At 43.2% G+C, this 20,424-nt stretch overlaps 1 protein-coding gene across 3 annotated transcripts in view; it reads right to left on the bottom strand.

Moving 5' to 3' along the window:
* The window catches only part of BCKDHB (branched chain keto acid dehydrogenase E1 subunit beta), a 273,945-nt gene that overhangs the window by 193,374 nt on the left and 60,147 nt on the right, over positions 1–20,424 (bottom strand). For all 3 annotated transcript variants that reach the window (XM_045010402.1, XM_045010401.1, XR_006578168.1), the window contains exon 6: positions 19,208–19,316. In XM_045010402.1, the coding sequence (XP_044866337.1) occupies positions 19,208–19,316 (109 nt within the window). The remainder of the gene's footprint in view (positions 1–19,207; positions 19,317–20,424) is intronic.

Raw genomic sequence — 20,424 nt, 5'->3', positions numbered from 1 at the left:
CCTTATAACATTGTTTGGCAGCTGCCTGCTTTGTCCACTGCTTGCAGAAAAAGCAGTCAGCTAGAGCTAGCTGGTGTGGGCTTGGAACCATGGTGGACCAGCAGCCCCCCCATCAGCTCCTCCCCTAAGTTCCCTGTGCCTGCCCAGCAGGCTATCAATTGCGAGACAGTTCAGTTGTCCCTGCCCCCACTGCCATGTGCTGCTCCTGGCCCTCTGCCTTGGAGCTGCTCCCAGGAGCCTCCTGCTTGCTTTGGGGGGGGAGGGGGGACGAGGCAGAGGGGGAGGCAAGTTGGTGCTAATATCAGGGTGTCCCCCTTCTCCCGCTCCTGTACCCCCATCTCCTGTACCTTATCTTTGGGGAGGAGGGAGGAGACCTACAGGGCTCAGGACTGAGAGAGAGTCTTTTGTCTGGTGAGAAAAATTTCCCTGGAATTTACCCCTCCCCCCCAATTTACATTAATTCTTATGGGGAAATTGGATTTGCTTAACATCGTTTCGCTTAAAGAAGCATTTTTTAGGAACATAACTACAATGTTAACCGAGGAGTTACTGTATTTAGATGTATAACTTCAAGTACATTCTTCCTGTAACCATCTCTTTTAATCACAAAAATGGTTGTAAAAGGGAAGAAAAATAAAGAATTATAGGCCTGATTTTCAGGGATGCCAAAACCCCATTATTCCAGTTGAAATCAACACTAGATCAGCCATGTGTTGAATGAGGTGTGGTAGAAACTGGAGATCCAGTTGGTTTCTCCAAATTCTCTCACACACCACAATGCAGCAGGGAATGAGGTGCAAATGAATACAGCCAATTTTTATAGAAAAACCTACATTGCAGTGTTTCCCCTTGAGGGGCTGCCATCCAGGAGGTGCCTGGCAGATGGGTAAGCCCTTGGTAGGTGCTTCATGAAGATGTCATGAGGTTCCACAAATAAAATAATCCATGGCTTCTTGCACAGAAGGGTTTGGAAACTATAGCCAGTTGCTCTCTCAATTAAAGAATTCAAAGCCAACTGTGAGGTGAAACTGATGGTACCTCCTCTTCCCTCTAGGGCTTATTCCCATGTAGAGAAGGATGGGGCATATAGTTTTTTGAGCCAAAAGGCCTATACAATATAAGATACTATGATGATGATCAGTTATTTTGTCATTCTGGCTGAATGGTTCTGCTTCCATGGCAATGTTATGTTGTTTGTTTTGGATCAGCTTTCCTTGAATTCCTATCACTTTTAAAGCACAATCTATATTTGCACTGATGGTAATAAAATGGAGAGTTTTAAGAAAAGCTCAGTCTTGAAAGGAGTTCATCTCAGCACCATTGCAAAGCCTTCATTTACGAGACACGGTGAAAACATGTGGCATTAAATTAGTTTATCTATTCTCTCCCATAGAATTGTATTTAACTAAATCCAGACAAAACTGGTTTAAAATATACACTAAACAGTTACTCTTAATACTGAATGTTTAAAACTAAAAACTTTTGAACAAATTTCAGCAGAGTAATCAAAAACAATTTTCATTCTCTCTCAAAAAAAAAAATCATGAATTTTATATGGTACCAGTGTAAGTACAAGTTACAAGAGGCTGCAAATATGCTGCATTTGTCTAAAAGGGCAGTTTGAACACTTCAAAAAAAATGCTTTTCATCTCACCTGCCTTGTCACTATAACAACCATTGATGCAAGTCATATTTATTTCTACATCACTGATGTCATATATAGTACAATTAAATGAAACTGAAAAGGTCAAAAGACATCAGAATAGGTAAACCACAAGATGCCTAAACCTGATAATGTCAAGGTGACTCATTTTCTCCCTTGATTCATAATCATTATGTGCTCTTGGCACCACACAGATCGTTAATTATCTTTTAAAAACAAAAACCTCTTCTCTTATTTGGATATTTTCTAAACAGCTCTGACATTTAGAAGGAAGTCACAATAGCACTTTCAGTAACATTGTTTATACTACCATAAAATTACCAGAAGCCTAATACCATTATTTTCTAACCTCTGATCTTTTAATCATGTGGAGACTCTTTTTTGTTTTTATAGATTCATAAACTCCAGGGCCAGATGGGACCATCGTGATCATCTAGTCTGACTACCTGTATTACCGAGTCCACAGAACTTCCACAAAATAATCCCTAGAGCATAGCTTTTAGAAAAACATCCAGTCTGGATTTAAAAATTGCCAACGATGGAAAATCCAACACAACCTTTGATAAATTGTTCCAATGATTAATTACCCTCACTGTTAAAAATGTACACCTTATTTCCAGTCTTAATTTGTCTAGCTTCAACTTCCAGCCATTGGATCATGTTGTACCTTTCTCACCTAGACTGAAGAGTCCATTATCAAATATTTGCTCCCCACATAGGTTCTTAACTGTAGTTAACTCACCCCTTAATCTTCTCTTCGTTATACTAAATCAGAGTTTCTCAAACAGGGGTCACCGCTTGTGTAGGGAAAGCTGCTCCAGGCCAATGGGAGCTGCTGGAAGCGGCGCCTTCCAGCAGCTCCCATTGGCCTGGAGCAGCGATCCACAGCCAGTGGGAGCCGCGATCGGCCGGACCTGCGGACGGGGCAGGTAAACACAGCGGCCCGGCCCGCCAGGGGCTTTCCCTACACAAGCGGTGATCCCGTTTGAGAAACCCTGTACTAAATAGACTGAACTCCTTGAGGCTCATGGCTCTTCTCTGGGCTTTCTCCAACTTATCAATATCTTCCTTGAATTGTAGACACCTGAACCGGACACAGTATTACAGCAATGGTCACACCAGCGCCAAATATAGAGATAAAATAACCTTTGTACTGCTGTTCAAGATTCCCCCATTTACACATCCAGGAATTGCATTAGCTCTTTTGGCAACAGCATCACTCTTGGAGCTCATGTTCAGCTGATTAACCTGGGAAGTAGTGACTAAAAAAAGATTTGGGTTCATGATGGATAGAGTCCTATAAGTATGGCCTATATTCTCTGTTCCTAGATATATACATTTACACTTAGCTATATTAAAACACATGTCTGCTTGCCCCCATCATAACAAGTGATCCAGATCCAGGTCAAACTTTATCAGTGATGATTTTATGTTTTCTTCCAGGTCATTGATAAAAGTGTTAATTAGCATAGACCCAAGAATTAGACACACACCTACTCAATGATTCCGCATTGTGATGGGGTGTCTACCCACACAGGACTGAAAGGATTAAGGTGGCCAGGGAGGCCTATTAACACCAAGCCTGCACCTGGAGGAAGTGCCAGGGAGCAGGGAATTGATTGCTAACAGGTTCCGTTTTGTAGGAATAGGTGGGGCCTATAAAGCCAGGAAGCTGGCAACAGACAAGGGCTACTGCTGGGAAAGGACAGTCACTCCCTGGGAAGAGGGAGAGGGTTTGGAGCTGGTACACTCAGAGCAAGGAGGGAAATCAGTAGTGATAGGAAGCAGTCCAGAGAAGGATCAGTGTGGGCTGGCAGAGGAAAGCCCAAATCTGCTCGGTTGAGGGTCCCTGGACTGGAACCTGGAGAAGAGTATGGGCCCGATCAACACTTGCACCCATGTGAAATCCTAAATAAATCAATGGAGTTCCACCCAGACACTATGTCTACTGTACAAATCCAACTGCAGAATCAAGGCACAAGCCCCACATACCCCATTCTAGTTCAGGAAGCACAAAAGTTTTTATTCTAACCTTCTGCTTTCAGTTTTTCAAACTTTCACTGTTAGGATTGAAACACTCCAAGCTTTGCCTGAAGACAAAATTTTCTGGGGAAATCTGAGCAAACCCAGTTCACTCATTTCTAAGTATGAAAAGGGGGAAAATTCACTTTGACCAATAGAAATAAAATCTTACAATTGTCTCAGGAACAATTCTGCAGCTTTGCATGTTGTAGAGAAAAATGATTTTGATTTGACTAAGTTATGAGCCTCTGAAAGCCGCATTATTTCCACGTACTGTAGAGTTTATGTATTTTCTTGCTCAGTTCATGAAATGTGCTGCTAAGTAAGGTGACACTGCACATGTAGTTTATACACGAGGCACGTAAAAAGTTTGAGAGAGAAATTGTTAGGAAGCTCCTGGTGTAGAAAAATATCACATGCCCAGAAAGACTTTAAGCCATCATATTTTCAGTGTCTGGACTCTTTAGAGGCCAAATTGTGCTCTGTTACACAGGTGTAAATCGGGAGCAAGTCCACTGAACTAATAAACCTAAATAGCTGATCAGAGTTGCATCCTACATGTATTTCTTTCCTAAAAGGGAAAGCCAGGCATACAACAAGCAGTGTTGAGAGTTCCTGCAAACTCCGAAGGGTGACACCAAACTCTGATACACCTTAGACGCTGCAAAGGGCCACCACCAAAGACTAGGACAGAATCCCTAGTCAGAGTTTTGCAAGGGGCAGGGTGTAATGGGCAGCAGGCGACAAGTGTTAGCAAAAGGGAAGGGGAGAGCAGCTAAAACAAACTGGAAGAAAAGAATATGTCTGCCAAAGTGAGAGGGGGGATATATATACACACACACAAAAAAATTCATTAAGTCAGGCCAGGGGCGGCTCTAGGAGTTTGGCCGCCCCAGACAGGGCGGCATGCCGCAGGGGACGCGCTGCCGGTCCCGCGGCTCCGGGTGACCTCTTGCAGACTCTTGCAGACCCTCTTGCGGAGGGTGCACTGGGAGGGCGGCAGGCGGCTCCGGCGGACCTTCCGCAGTCATGCCTGCGGGAGGTCCGCTGGTCCCGCGGCTCCGGTGGACCTCCCACAGGCATGACTGCGGAAGGTCCGCCGGAGCCGCCTGCCGCCCCAAGCGCGCGCTTGGCACGCTGGGGTCTGGAGCCGGCCCTGAGTCAGGCAAGGAAGAGGTTAACTGCCCTGCTGACCTCATTTCCAATCCCTCAGAGGAGCTGCTCAGCCAGCTGGCTGGAAAGAGAATTCATGTCAGAGCTCTCCTTAAAGCAGGTAGCTAGATAAGAAGGGAAAGTATTTCAAGGGATATCTGAGGGAAGAAGGAAAGGTTTTTCCATTTTTTCCTATTCCAGGGAGATGGGGAGCTTCCTGACTAAGACACATGAAAAACCTGTACCCAATCCCCGTCTCATCCTCCATGGTTGGAGAAATGCTTTTTAAAAGCCTTCCCGGTGTTTATTATGGGTGAAATCCCAGCCAGTCAGTGAAGACAATCACAAAACTTCCTATTGATTTCAATGGGGTCAGAATTTTATCCTCTAAAGTTACCTTTTTACAAATGTAATCCTAATTATCCTCCTGCTTATGCCACCCTAAAAAAAAATTTCTCCCTCTTTGTTTCTGTAGGTTCATTATGATATAATAGGACAACTGAAGAAGAATGATAAAATCTACAAGGTGCACATATGCATGAGGATGCAGAAGTGATTTTAAGATGTAGTGTTTTTGTGATGCAGGACGTAATGAGTTGATATGTTATTAAATCCAACCTAATCACAATGCATATGCACAACCTTGACTTTGGCATGTCTTAACTGCTGACAGCTTAACCAAATAGTCTAACATTCTCTGAACACAGCTTTCTGCATAGAAAACGTTACATAAGGGCAACAGCTCATCTGACAGGAAACAATTGTGAAACTACCACCTGCTGACAAGAAGCCAATGACACTTACTTTCATAAATAGCTTGAGAAAGGGCAGGTTTGACATAGATCAGTGGTTCTCCAACTTTTTTTTTTCCACGTACCACTTGAAAATTGCTGAGGGTCTCGGTGGACCATTTAATGATCTTTCCAAATGTTGTTTGTAACATTAGCTAACTATTGTAAAGCACTTTGGATAAAAGTACTATATAAAAAAACCTTAATAAACTTTTTTGTTCTACAAATAAAAGCTCACAACTCGTATTTTAATAGCAGTAGTAATGCAATGGATATGCCCTCTCCCAGCCGTGGCAGCCCCCAAGCTGGGGCTGGGAAGGAGGGCTCTCTCTCTCCCTGGCAGCCGCAGCCCTAGAGCTGGGGAAAGTTGACTCTTTCTCTGGCCACCGCAGCCCTGCACATCCCAAATTCCCCCTCTTCTCACCCCTCTGCTCCTTCCCACCTACCCCCTATTCCCCCATCTCATCTCACCACACCTTACATGTGCGTCTTCTCCAGGGTCCCAGCACTTAATTAGTAGAGCCACACCTGTGCAGCTCCACTAATTAGGTGGGTGGCCCTTCACTCTCTCATGTGCGGCCACCCAGGTGCACACCTTAGAGGGAACTATCCACGGACCACCTGACGGAAGCTCGTGGACCACAGCTAGAGAACCTCTGATATAGATGAAGCAGTTGCAGCATATTACAAACATATTTATCAAATGTGACAGAAATTTCAACTACAGCTGCTGTCTCCTACAACAAAAGTTGTCAGCCAGTACATTTGGAAACCTCTCCTCATTCATTAAATAGAAATGATGGTCAAGAGCAACACATTAGGACTCTACCACTTGTATAATTTAAAAAAAGCAAAATAAATTTATACTTTTCAGATCCTTCCTTAGGATTAATTTACAGCCCTGGTTAAAACAAATGACATCTTATAGGGGCAATTAAAGATCTTGATATAGCAGCATTTTACAAAAGGGTTTTTGAGATTTCGTCTAAGTGATCTGCAATCTGGAACCTATGCTTATTAATAAGCAAAGGGCTTTGTTGGGTACTGAGCAGCTGCAGCATTTCCAGGTTGCAACAGATGTCCAGATTGCACACAGGAAAGAAAGTGTGTTCTTTTATTTAAGATGCATCCATCATAAATTCTCCATATCTCTGTCATCTTGAGGTTTGGCTACTGCACTGTGCTCTACATAGGGGTACGGCTTTAAACCACCTGAATGCAGCAGACCATTTTTTATGAGGTGTTTAATGCAGGGAGTTCATTACACCTCTGTTCCATGGCTATCACTTGCTCCTGTCAGACCCCCATGTGAACTTTAAGGGATGGTTTTGACCTAAATCATTTGGATCCCAGTTTTCTGAGGCTTGTCCCTATGCTTGTATGTTACCAGGACCGTTGACCATGTGAGGTGTGAGAGTTAGTTTGTCCTTCCTTGTATAAATTGGAAGAGAATGGTGGCAAGGCATTCTCAGCAAGGTGTCTTTCACTTTGGAATTTCCTTCATCAATTTGGTTCATCACAGTATGGATCTGATGACCACCAGGGCATAATGCAAACCCCACATGTTCTCCCAAGATTTTTGGGGGATGGTTGATTGTGGCAAGATATAAGACCTGTATTTTTGCTTGTATTTTCTATGGGCAGAAACCTCATTTGGGCATCCACTTTTAATACGGGAACCCACAAGGGAGAGGCAATTCTAGATTTAATCCTGAGTGGAGCACAGGAGCTGGTCCAAGAGGTAACTATAGCAGGAACACTTGCAAATAGTGACCATAATATAATAACATTTAACATCCCTGTGGTGGGAAGAACATCTCAACAGCCCAACACTGTGGCATTTAATTTCAAAAGGGGGAACTATACAAAATTGAGGGGGTTAGTTAAACAAAAGTTAAAAGGTACAGTGACTAAAGTGAAATCCCTGCAAGCTGCATGGGCGCTTTTTAAAGACACCATAACAGAGGCCCAACTTCAACGTATACCCCAAATTAAGAAACACAGCAAAAGAACTAAAGAAGAGCCACCGTGGCTTAACAACCATGTAAAAGAAGCAGTGAGAGATAAAAAGACTTCCTTTAAAAAGTGGAAGTCAAATCCTAGTGAGGCAAATAGAAAGGAGCATAAACACTGCCAAATTAAATGCAAGAGTGTAATAAGAAAAGCCAAAGAGGAGTTTGAAGAACAGCTAGCCAAAAACTCCAAAAGTAATAACAAAATGTTTTTAAGTACATCAGAAGCAGGAAGCCTGCTAAACAACCAGTGGGGCCCCTTGACGATCGAAATACAAAAGGAGCGCTTAAAGACAATAAAGTCATTGCGGAGAAACTAAATGGATTCTTTGCTTCAGTCTTCACGGCTGAGGATGTTAGGGAGATTCCCAGACCTGAGCTGGCTTTTGTAGGTGACAAATCTGAGGAACTGTCACAGATTGAAGTGTCACTAGAGGAGGTTTTGGAATTAATTGATAAACTCAACATTAACAAGTCACCGGGACCCGATGGCATTCACACAAGAGTTCTGAAAGAACTCAAATGTGAAGTTGCGGAACTATTAACTAAGATTTGTAACCTGTCCTTTAAATCGGCTTTTGTACCCAATGACTGGAAGTTAGCTAATGTAACGCCAATATTTAAAAAGGGCTCTAGAGGTGATCCCAGCAATTACAGACCAGTAAGTCTAATGTCGGTACCGGGCAAATTAGTCGAAACAATAGTTAAGAATAAAATTGTCAGACACGTAGAAAAACAAACTGTTGAGCAATCGTCAACATGGTTTCTGTAAAGGGAAATCGTGTCTTACTAATCTATTAGAGTTCTTTGAAGGGGTCAACAAACATGTGGACAAGGGGGATCCGGTGGACATAGTGTACTTAGATTTCCAGAAAGCCTTTGACAAGGTCCCTCACCAAAGGCTCTTACGTAAATTAAGCTGTCATGGGATAAAAGGGAAGGTCCTTTCATGGATTGAGAACTGGTTAAAAGACAGGGAACAAAGGGTAGGAATTAATGGTAAATTCTCAGAATGGAGAGGGGTAATTAGTGGTGTTCCCCAAGGGTCAGTCCTAGGACCAATCCTATTCAATTTATTCATAAATGATCTGGAGAAAGGAGTAAACAGTGAGGTGGCAAAGTTTGCAGATGATAATATATTGCTCAAGATAGTTAAGACCAAAGCAGATTGTGAAGAACTTCAAAAAGATCTCACAAAACTAAGTGATTGGGCAACAAAATGGCAAATGAAATTTAATGTCAATAAATGTAAAGTAATGCACATTGGAAAAAATAACGCCAACTATACATACAATATGATGGGGGCTAATTTAGCTACAACGAGTCAGGAAAAAGATCTTGGAGTGATCATGGATAGTTCTCTGAAGATGTCCACGCAGTGTGCAGAGGCGGTCAAAAAAGCAAACAGGATGTTAGGAATCATTAAAAAGGGGATAGAGAATAAGACTGAGAATATATTATTGCCCTTATATAAATCCATGGTACGCCCACATCTTGAATACTGTGTACAGATGTGGTCTCCTCACCTCAAAAAAGATATTCATGACTAGAAAAGGTTCAGAAAAGGGCAACTAAAATGATTAGGGGTTTGGAGAGGGTCCCATATGAGGAAAGATTAAAGAGGCTAGGTCTCTTCAGCTTGGAAAAGAGGAGACTAAGGGGAGATATGATAGAGGTATATAAAATCATGAGTGATGTGGAGAAAGTGGATAAGGAAAAGTTATTTACTTATTCCCATAATACAAGAACTAGAGGTCACCAAATGAAATTAATAGGCAGCAGGTTTAAAACAAATACAAGGAAGTTCTTCTTCACGCAGCGCACAGTCAACTTGTGGAACTCCTTACCTGAGGAGGTTGTGAAGGCTAGGACTATAACAGTGTTTAAAAGAGAACTGGATAAATTCATGGTGGTGAAATCCATAAATGGCTATTGCCAGGATGGGTAAAGAATGGTGTCCCTAGCCTCTGTTCGTCAGAGGATGGAGATGGATGGCAGGAGAGAGATCGCTTGATCATTGCCTGTTAGGTTCACTCCCTCTGGGGCACCTGGCATTGGCCACTATCGGTGGACAGATACTGGGCTAGATGGACCTTTGGTCTGACCCGGTACGGCCGTTCTTATGTTCTTATGTTAATATTGTAATTAAAGCGCTTTCACATAATAGCTGTATTGTGCCCAGAGTCTGAAATAAATACAGTTAATACATTTGTATACAAAATACAGGGAATATATCCATTTTGGTTGGTTATTTGAGGAAATATTTTATAGTATTCTTGGAAACAAAACAAGCAAGTCCCTAAGCAGTGTGCTAGATGCATGCCCTGTTTCTTGCATTATGCTTCACCCTAGAGACCATCTTATTTCTCAAAACATTTCAAGAGACGTCCTATTAAATTCAGTGCTTTTCTGCATAACACCAGATCCAAAATTGTTAGTATCCAACAGATGGGAATTGATGAAGTAGCTTTGATGATGAAGACTGTATTTCACTGTGATCGCTATACAAAAACAAAAGTTTAACATGTAATTCTTCTACTAAAAAGAGAAACTGGTATATAACCAGAGTTGCTGTTAGAACTGAAGCTACTTAAAGATCAGGGTTAATAAGAGGCATAACATTTGTCTCTTTTTAATAAGAAGTTTCTTCCATGGCACACATAGGGGCAATGATTTTTTTTCCCCCTTGATGTCTTTTTGTGCTCTTTTTCAAAGTGAATTTCAGTACTGGTGCAAAACAACAGATTAGCAGCACTGCAGTGAAGTCACAGAACTTGCAAACCACAGCATTCCACCAATGTGCTTCAAACTTGACCAAAATAGATCATTTCTAAGAGAGGCAGAAGAATGTCAAATCTTTGGGTTCCAGAAATCAGGCTGCTCTAAATACAGCTAACACAAAGATATGCCCCCTCCCCCAAAATGAGTGTCCCACAGCCAGGGATTGCTGGGAGTGCAGAAGTACTTTGGCCATGTCTCTTTCCTCCTGTCAAGTCCCTAATGTGTCTTCTGGTCCAAGCCATGGCATAAGCCAGGGTACAATAGTTTTCACTGCCTGAGGAGCCTCCTATAACAATGAAGCTGCTTTGCACAGCAGGGGGGCTAAAGCAGACTTAACAGATCGAGCCCAAAGATTCTCTCGCTCTAATAACTAAATTATCAGCCAGATGAACTGAATAAGCTGTAGCCTCTTCATAGAGATTTCAGCATATTATTTTCCACCAGAACCATGTTCCACAAGCAAATGTCTTCCAGCTTTCATATTAAGAAAAATCTCCAAACCCTCTAGGTGTCACAAGATGAAATTAATCGACAGCAGGTTTAAAAACAAACAAAAAGGAAGTACTTCTTCACACAACGCAGCCAACTTCAGGAACACACTGCTATGGGATGTTATGAAAACCAAAAGTATAACTGAGTTCCAAAAATAATGATAAGTTCTTGATGGACAATGGCTATTACCCAAGATGGTCAGGGATGCAACCTCATGCTCCAGGTGTCCCTAAACCTCTGACTACCAGATGCTGGGTCTGGACAACAAGGGATGGATCACTCCACATTGCTCTATTCTGTTCATTCCCTCTGAAGCATCTGGCTCTGGTCGCAGTCAGAAGACAGGATAGTGGGCTAGATGGCCCATTGATCTGAACCAGTACGGTTGTTCTTACATACTGCAGAATGCATAGCAGTACCCAAAGCACCGAGTACTTGTGAGTTTACAGCACCACAGAATTCACAAGTACAATAAAACACCCAGTTGGATGTGTAAACATACAGCACACACTGCATAGTTCATAGTTTCAGTGAAATACAGTGTAATAATGATAAATGCATAACAAGCAACAAAAAAGGAATAGGTTCACTAAAAGTGTTATATGTATAAATGTACACCAAGCACTACACAATTCCTAACAGCCAACAAACCTTAAGGGCACAAGTACAGCCAAGCATACCACATTAATGCAGCTGACCGTTAAATTATGCTTACAAACTCTCCCTCAACTACACAGCTCCACTTTGTGCTCCATCTCCACCCTCGACCCCAGCAGCAGCTTACACCTCACAGATATTATGCAAGACACAACAAGCAACTATAATAATCGGATCTTAGTGGGAAAAATATCCCAATCTCATGAGTAAAAATTTCAATACACCTCTACCTCAATAGAACGCGATCCGATATAACATGAATTCGGATATAACGCGGTAAAACAGTGCTCCAGGGGGGTGGGGCTGCACACTCTGGTGGATCAAAGCAAGGTTGATATAACGCGGTTTCACATATAACGCGGTAAGATTTTTTGGCTCCCAAAGACACCGTTATATTGAGGTAGAGGTGTACCACCACTGATAATCTGCCAGTCAGGAAAGAATCATAGAATCATAGAAGATTAGGGTTGGAAGAGACCCCAGGAGGTAATCTAGTCCAATGCCCTGCTCAAAGCAGAATCAACACCAACTAAATCATCCAAGCCAGGGCTTTGTCAAGCTGGGCCTTAAAAACCTCCAAGGATGGAGATTCCACCATCTCCCTAGGTAACCCATTCCAGTGCTTCACCACCCTCCTAGTGAAACAGTGTTTTCTAATATCCAATCTAGACGTCCCCCACTGCAACTTGAGACCATTGCTCCTTGTTCTGTCATCTGCCACCACTGAGAACAGCTCTTTGGAACCCCCTTCAGGTAGTTGAAAACTGCTATCAAATCCCTCCTCACTCTTCTCTTCTGCAGACTAAACAAGCCAAGCTCCCTCAGCCTTGCCTCGTAAGTCATGTACCCCAGCCCCCTGATCATTTCCATTGCCCTCTGCTGGACTCTCTCCAATTTGTCCACATCCTTTCTGTAGTGGGGGGGGAGGTCAAAACTGGACATAATTCTCCAGATGTGGCCTCACTAGTGCCAAATAGAGGGGAATAATCACTTCCCTCGATCTGCTGGCAATGCTCCTTCAAATGCAGTCCAATATGCCGTTAGCCTTCTTGGCAACAAGGGCACACTGTTGACTCATATCCAGCTTCTCATCCACTGTAATCCACAGGTCCTTTTCTGCAGAACTTCTGCTTAGCCAGTCAGTCCCCAGCCTTTAGTGGTGCATGGGATTCTTCTTTCCTAAGTGCAGGACTCTGCACTTGTCCTTGTTGAACCTCATCAGATTTCTTTTGGCCCAATCCTCCAATTTGTCTATGTCACTCTGGACCCTATCCCTACCCTCCAGCATATCTACCTCTCCCCCCAGCTTAGTGTCATCTGCGAAAGTCTCTGCTTAAAGCTTTCTGAATAGTCCTTTGTTCTTAAAGATGCAAGCACCATGCACGTTCGCTGGCTAGCCAACACTCACGAAGAGAGGGAAGAGCATCTTTGCAAGCAGGCTGGCTAACCTAGTGAGGAGGGCTTTAAACTAGGTTCACCGGGGGAAGGAGACCAAAGCCCCGAGGTAAGTGGGGAAGTGGGATACCAGGAGGAAGCACAAGCAGGAGACTGCAAGAGGGGAGGACTCCTGTCTCAGACCGAGAAAGCGGGACAATCAGCGGGTTATCTTAAGTGCCTATACACAAATGCAAGAAGCCTGGGGAACAAGCAGGGAGAACTAGAAGTCCTGGCACAGTCAGGGAATTATGATGTAATTGGAATAACAGAGACTTGGTGGGATAACTCACATGATTGGAGTACTGTCATGGATGGATATAAACTGTTCAGGAAGGACAGGCAGGGCAGAAAAGGTGGGGGAGTTGCGTTGTACGTAAGAGAGCAGTATGATTGCTAAGAGCTCCAGTATGAAACTGCAGAAAAACCTGAGTGTCTCTGGATTAAATTTAGAAGTATGAACAACAAGGGTAATGTCGTGGTGGGAGTCTGCTACAGACCACCCGACCAGGGGGATGAGGTGGACGAGGCTTTCTTCCAGCAACTAACAGAAGTTGCTAGATCACAGGCCCTGGTTCTCATGGGTGACTTTAATCACCCCAATATCTGCTGGGAGAGCAATACAGCAGTGCACAGACAATCTAGGAAGTTTCTGGAAAGTGTAGGGGACAATTTTCTGGTGCAAGTGCTGGAGGAACCAACTAGGGGAAAAGCTCTTCTTGACCTGCTGCTCACAAACAGGGAAGAAATAGTAGAGGAAGCAATAGTGGATGGGAACCTGGGAGGCAGTGACCATGAGATGGTTGAGTTCAGGATCCTGACACAAGGAAAAAGGGAAAGCAGTAGAACAGAGACCCTGGACTTCAGAAAAGCAGATTTCGACTCCCTCAGGGAACTGATGGGCAAGGTCCCCTGGGAGAATAACATGACGGGGAAAGGAGTCGAGGAAAGCTGGCTGTATTTCAAAGAAACCTTATTGAGGTTGCAGGAACAAACCATCCCGATGTGTAGGAAGAAAAGTAAATATGGCAGGCGACCAGCTTGGCTTAACAGTGAAATCCTTGCTCGTCTTAAACACAAAAGAACAGCTTACAAGAAGTGGAAGATTGGACAAATAACCAGGGAGGAGTATAAAAGTATTGTTCAGGCATGCAGGTGTGAAATCAGGAAGGCCAAATCACACTTGGAGTTGCAGCTAGCCGGAGATGTTAGGAGTAACAAGAAGGCTTTCTTTAGGTATGTTAGCAACAGGAAGAAAGTCAAGGAAAGTGTGGGCCCCTTGCTGAATGAGGGAGGGAACCTAGTGACAGAGGATGTGGAGAAAGCTAGTGTATTCAATGCTTTTTTTGCCTCTGTCTTCACAGACAAGGTCAGCTCCCAGACAGCTGCACTCTGCAGCACGGTATGGGGAGGAGGTGACCAGCTCTCTGTGGAGAAAGAAGTAGTTCGGGGCTATTTAGGAAAGCTGGACGAGCACAAGTCCATGGGGCCGGATGCGCTGCATCCGAGGGTGCTAAAGGAGTTGGCCGATGAGATTGCAGAGCCATTGGCCATTATCTTTGAAAAATCATGGCGATCGGGGGAGGTCCCAGATGACTGGAAAAAAGCTAATGTAGTGCCCATCTTTAAAAAAGGGAAGAAGGAAGATCCAGGGAACTACAGGCCAGTCAGTCTCACCTCAGTCCCTGGAAAAATCATGGAACAGGTCCTCAAGGAATCAATCCTGAACCACTTAAAGGAGGGGAAAGTGATCAGGAACAGTCAGCATGGATTCACCAAGGGCAAGTCATGCCTGACTAACCTAATTGCCTTCTATGACGAGATAACCGGCTCTGTGGATGAGGGGAAAGCAGTGGATGTACTATTTCTGGACTTTAGCAAAGCTTTTGATACAGTCTCCCACAGTATTCTTGCCAGCAAGTTAAAGAAGTATGGGCTGGATGAATGGACAGTAAGGTGGATAGAAAACTGGCTAGATGGTCGGGCTCAACGGGTAGTGATCAATGGTTCCATGTCTAGTTGGCAGCCGGTATCAAGTGGAGTGCCCCAAGGGTCGGTGCTGGGGCCGGTTTTATTCAATATCTTCATTAACGATCTGGAGGATGGTGTGGACTGCACCCTTAGCAAGTTTGCAGATGACACTAAACTGGGAGGAGTGGTTGATACGCTGGAGGGTAGGGATAGGATACAGAGGGACCTAGACAAATTAGAGGATTGGGCCAAAAGAAATATGATGAGGTTCAACAAGGACAAGTGCAGAGTCCTGCACTTAGGACAGAAGAATCCCATGCACTGCTACAGACTAGGGACCGAATGGCTGGGCAGCAGTTCTGCAGAAAAGGACCTAGGGGTTACGGTGGACGAAAAGCTGAATATGAGTCAACAGTGTGCCCTTGTTGCCAAGAAGGCTAATGGCATTTTGGGTTGTATAAGTAGGGGCATTTCCAGCAGATCAAGGGATGTGATCATTCCCCTCTACTCAGCACTGGTGAGGCCTCATTTGGAGTACTGTGTCCAGTTTTGGGCCCCACACTACAAGAAGGATGTGGATAAATTGGAGAGAGTCCAGCGGAGGGCAACAAAAATCATTAGGGGGCTGGAGCACATGACTTATGAGGAGAGGCTGAGGGAATTGGGATTGTTTAGTCTGCAGAAGAGAAGAATGAGGGGGGATTTGATAGCTGCTTTCAACTACCTGAAAGGGGGTTCCAAAGAGGATGGATCTAGACTGTTCTCAGTGGTAGAAGATGACAGAACAAGGAGTAATGGTCTCAAGTTGCAGAGGGGGAGGTTTAGGTTGGATATTAGGAAAAACTTTTTCACTAGTAGGGTGGTGAAGAACTGGAATGGGTTACCTAGGGAGGTAGTGGAATCTCCTTCCTTAGAGGTTTTTACGGTCAGGCTTGACAAAGCCCTGGCTGGGATGACTTAGTTGGGTTTGGTCCTGCTTTGAGCAGGGGGTTGGACTAGATGACCTCCTGAGGTCCCTTCCAACCCTGAGATTCTATGATTCTATGATATTAGTGAAGCGTCCCCAGTGATCCACCAACACTTGAATCATCATAGAAAAGTGGCCCTTTCTGTTGACGTACTCTGTGGTAGGTGAGTGCCAAAATAGGGATGGGTGTGCTTTAGCCCCATGGCAGTTAGAATCATAGAATATCAGGGTTAGAAGGGACCTCAGGAGGTCATCTAGTCCAACCCCCTGCTCAAAGCAGGACAAATCCCCTGGTTTGTTTTTTTAAACCCCCGTTCCCTAAATGGCCCCCTCAAGGATTGAACTCACAACCCTGGGTTTAGCAGGCCAATGCCCAAACCACTGAGCTATCCCTCCCCCCAGAGTTCAGAACTCTGTTACTGCAAATCCATCCAGAATGTCATGCTCGTCACTGAGAGTCACAATCCTGTGTAGCAGGACATAAATAATGGCACAACATTTGCATGATAACAGCCCCCACTGTGGGCTTTACAACTACAAAATGATTTTCCACTGACTGGTATCAATCCAGCATTGCAAGCTTCCAAGATGCAATCACCACTCCCTTCTCCACGGTCCACGCGGCTCTCATTTTGGTGTCTGTGAGCTGGAGGGCTGGAAAAATCTTAGCACACAGATCCAGGAAAATGGTCTTTTGCATTTGAAAGTTCTCCAGCCACTGCTCGTTGTCCCAAACCTGCATTACAATGCAATCCCACCAGTCAGTGCTCATTTCCAAAGCTCAGAAGCGGCTGCAGCTGCTCCATGAACACCACTAACAACCATGAATTGGTTTTCGGTATGTCCCTTCGCAAACTGTCCTCAAAAGAAATCGTCTTGTCCCCAATGTTGCAGTTCTTCCTGCAGGTCTGGAAATACCTGAGAATCATTCTACCTGTATTTGCGATGTTCATAAGCATAGGTGCTGGACCTAGGGTGATGCTGCACCCCATGGCTTGAAGTGGTTACCATTATATAGAGGGTTTACAATTTGGTTAAGTGGCTCTCAGCACCCCCACTATAAAAACTGTTCCAGCACCCCTGTTCATGATAATAGTAAAGACCTGTGTGGGCTCCATGCATCTGTCAGAGATGGTGGGCAGTGAGAAGTGCCATATGGGTTTGTGGAAGTATTTTTAAAAGGGTGGAGTGTCAAAAATTATGAGATACGGATAGCATTATGGGATGGAGAACACTGCATGTTGGGAACATGATCCCTATTACCCAGAGATCCATGGGCAAGTCATTTCTATCCTTCAACACATTGACAAAACTTTCCAGAAGGTACTGCAACAGATGGCAGCACATGGCACACTGGGATACCTACCCATGGTGCACCGAACTGCATCAACACAAGCACTCCTGGTGAGTAAACAGAGCTAAGGCAAGCAGCCAAGCACATGCACAAGCGATGTAACAACTTTGGTAGTTCTACGCCGGTGTGACTTGTACTGTCCAAAGTCTGTAGTGTAGACATAGCCTTAGTCAGACACAGCAACTGGAGATGTAGTTTCCAGCTCGGGTACACATTCACTTTGATTGAGCTAGTGTACTAAAAACAGCAGTGTAGCTGTGGCTGCACAGGCAGCCATCTGAATACAATTCCGCCTGAGACCATAGGTAAGTACTCTTCCGGCTAGCCTGTGCCATGCTCATGTTGCTGAAGCTACACTGCTATTTTTAGCACACTAGCTCAAATCAAAGCTAGCACATGCATGTCTACCCAAGCTGAAAATTACACTTCCAACTGAAGTGTAGACGTACCCTTACATGATCATGCACATCCGGACCCAGCCCTGCTCTCTCACTGAGGCACTGCTTCTTCTCTTAGTTCTTCTCTTACTTCTTCCTGCTTATGCTGCTAAGGGGAACAGGGCCAGGTTCCTGAATGCCTGGCTGTGCTGGAGCCACTGCAGGTGTGAAGAAGACCCAACAGAATAAAGAAGCAGACCGTGTACCTTTAAGAAGCCACTATGCTTCTTTCTCCCACAGAACCTCAGAATAAATCCACTGATTCTGTGCCATCACTTTCCAGCAGCTGGGATCAATGCATTTACGAGGGACAATAAAAAGGTGGTTGCCACATCTGCCCTGTGATTAGGGGAATGACCACAAGACAGAGGCAGTAGCAATTTTAAATCTTCCCTCAGCTGCACTGACATCTTTCACACAGAACTGGTGGCTCTTTTCCCTGCCTGAATTCACTAGATCCCCCTCTGCTGCAGTGGCCCCACAGGAAAGCCTGGCAATGATTCTCAGTTCAGCAGCACAGCAGGGAGCAGAAAGAGAAACACACCAACCAGTGAGCTCATACAATTTTCCATGAACCACATCAAGAGCAACTTCTAGCCTCCACCACTGTTCTTCCTCTTCTGCAAACTGATCCAACTCCCAAGAGCAGCAAAACAGCTCAAAAGAACAGCTAAGGAAGGGTAGGGACTGAGCCATAAAGATGGTATTAAATAAAGGTAAAAGCCTAGGAGTATCAAAACCTTGGCCCCCTCCAGACATTATCACAAATGTACTGTAGATTATATCCTAGCTCACATAAATGATGTTCTCAGAAATTATCAGAACAAAAAAGATATATGCCCCTGAAAGGCAGTTACTGGTAAAGAAAAATGAAATGGACATAATTTATATTTCAAAACACACCTGAAGACTGTCTACCAGAAAATCAGCAGGTGGCTATGATGTACACTCGAACTGCCTTTACTTAGCCAGGACAGTTCTTCAGTCCAGTGTCTTTCTGTTACAAGGCTGGTTTCTGTTTGTCTCTCACATGTATTGGAAGGCATAATTATATAATTTTTAAAAAGACCCCTTCCCTAATCATAAAGAGTAATTTCCACTGGTCTCTTGACTCTTCTTGTTTTTACTGTTCAATTCTTCATTCCAATATGAATGCAAAACTTTTACTGACTTTGGAATCAGGACTTCACTACTTACGATTTACAAATACTGATGTCAGTGGGAGTTGGATCAGATGCTTAAATGGATTTGGGTACTTAACTTTTGACACTCATATTTTAAAACCTTGCCAATTTTTGAGCAGCTTCTCTAAAACACACACTAAATAATTAAACACATAAAAAAGACAAGTAAATATAAAGATGGATCCCATAACATAAAATGCATCAATTACATTGAGTATACACTTTCTCTCTCTCTCTCACACACACACCACATTTTATTGGAGCACACTACATATAAGAAACATTTTTACCTGCTGCTCTGTAAAGTATTTTAGGTTCAAAGAATATGCAGGGGTTTTTATCTTCTATGCACGATAGTAATAGTCCTTTGGCCTGAAGAGGACTTCTTGGAATAACAACCTGTAAAAATTATTTATAAAAACTGATTAAAAATATAATTCAGCTATTTAAGGATTAGATACAGAGATAATAGGTTAGCAGGCTACGTGAGTTTACACAAATACTTACATAAAATCTGCTATGGTCAGGCTTTACCAAATCATTGTTTAAAGATTAACAGCTCAGAATGTTTTTCCTTTTCTATGCTGGGTTAAGTTTCTGCCGCTTCCTAGTAAAAAAACTGACTAGAAGCAGCATGAAGGAGACTAATGATGAATATCAGGAGCAAACAAAGCACAAATAACAAAACCGGGATTTTCGTCTGAACATTTACTGAACCATCACTAGCTGCTGGAAACGCTACTTATTGCTATATATGTGTTGCACTCTATCTTGTTTCATTTTTTCCTAAAAGTGCAGCTATTGCTATTAACAATAAAAAAAAATTAAAAAAAAAATCTTTGTTTATGCCTGATTTAGCAAAGCACTTACACGCGTGCTTAAATATATCCCCCATCAACATCAGTGTGGCAAAATTTAAGCACAAGTTTGGGGGTTTTGCTGAATCAGGGCCTATATTTAGGAGGCTTATTTTAAGTTTAATGGTAATCTACAACTAAATCTACAACTATTCTTAAATGCTACTATAGTGACCATTTCTAAATAATGTGGAAATTCCCATCTGCTACAAGATTCTCTCTTTTAAAAAAATGTCTTAATCCTCGTAAGGCTGCAACATTTATACCACAAATACAGTATGTTCAATATTTAGAGATAGACTTTAATGCACAATACTTAAAACCTTTACTAGTAATGTTGATATATAACATACTCAAAAGTGATACCACACAAATCAGTGAAATTTACATAATCTCATCGTTTAGCAGAAATTATTTCACTTAATGTCAAATAAGAACAATTACTTTGCTTTAAGTAATGAGTAGTCAATCAGGATGAAAATTATTTAAAGTGCGCTAACGGGGGTAGTAAAATAAAATTATGTTACTTAAAATGCTTTTTTGGTTCTTAAAAGTATTTTCTTCCCCTCAAAATAGACCTGGAACAGTCCTCCTCTCTGCAGTGGGTCAGACATTGAGGAATTCTGCTCACATAAGGTAGTTTGGATTGT

This window comes from Mauremys mutica, chromosome 3 (genome assembly GCF_020497125.1).
Source record: "Mauremys mutica isolate MM-2020 ecotype Southern chromosome 3, ASM2049712v1, whole genome shotgun sequence".
NCBI lineage: Eukaryota > Metazoa > Chordata > Testudines > Geoemydidae > Mauremys > Mauremys mutica.
The sequence above is the reverse complement of the archived record's forward strand: the minus strand, read 5'-3'. Positions and strand labels throughout refer to the sequence as shown.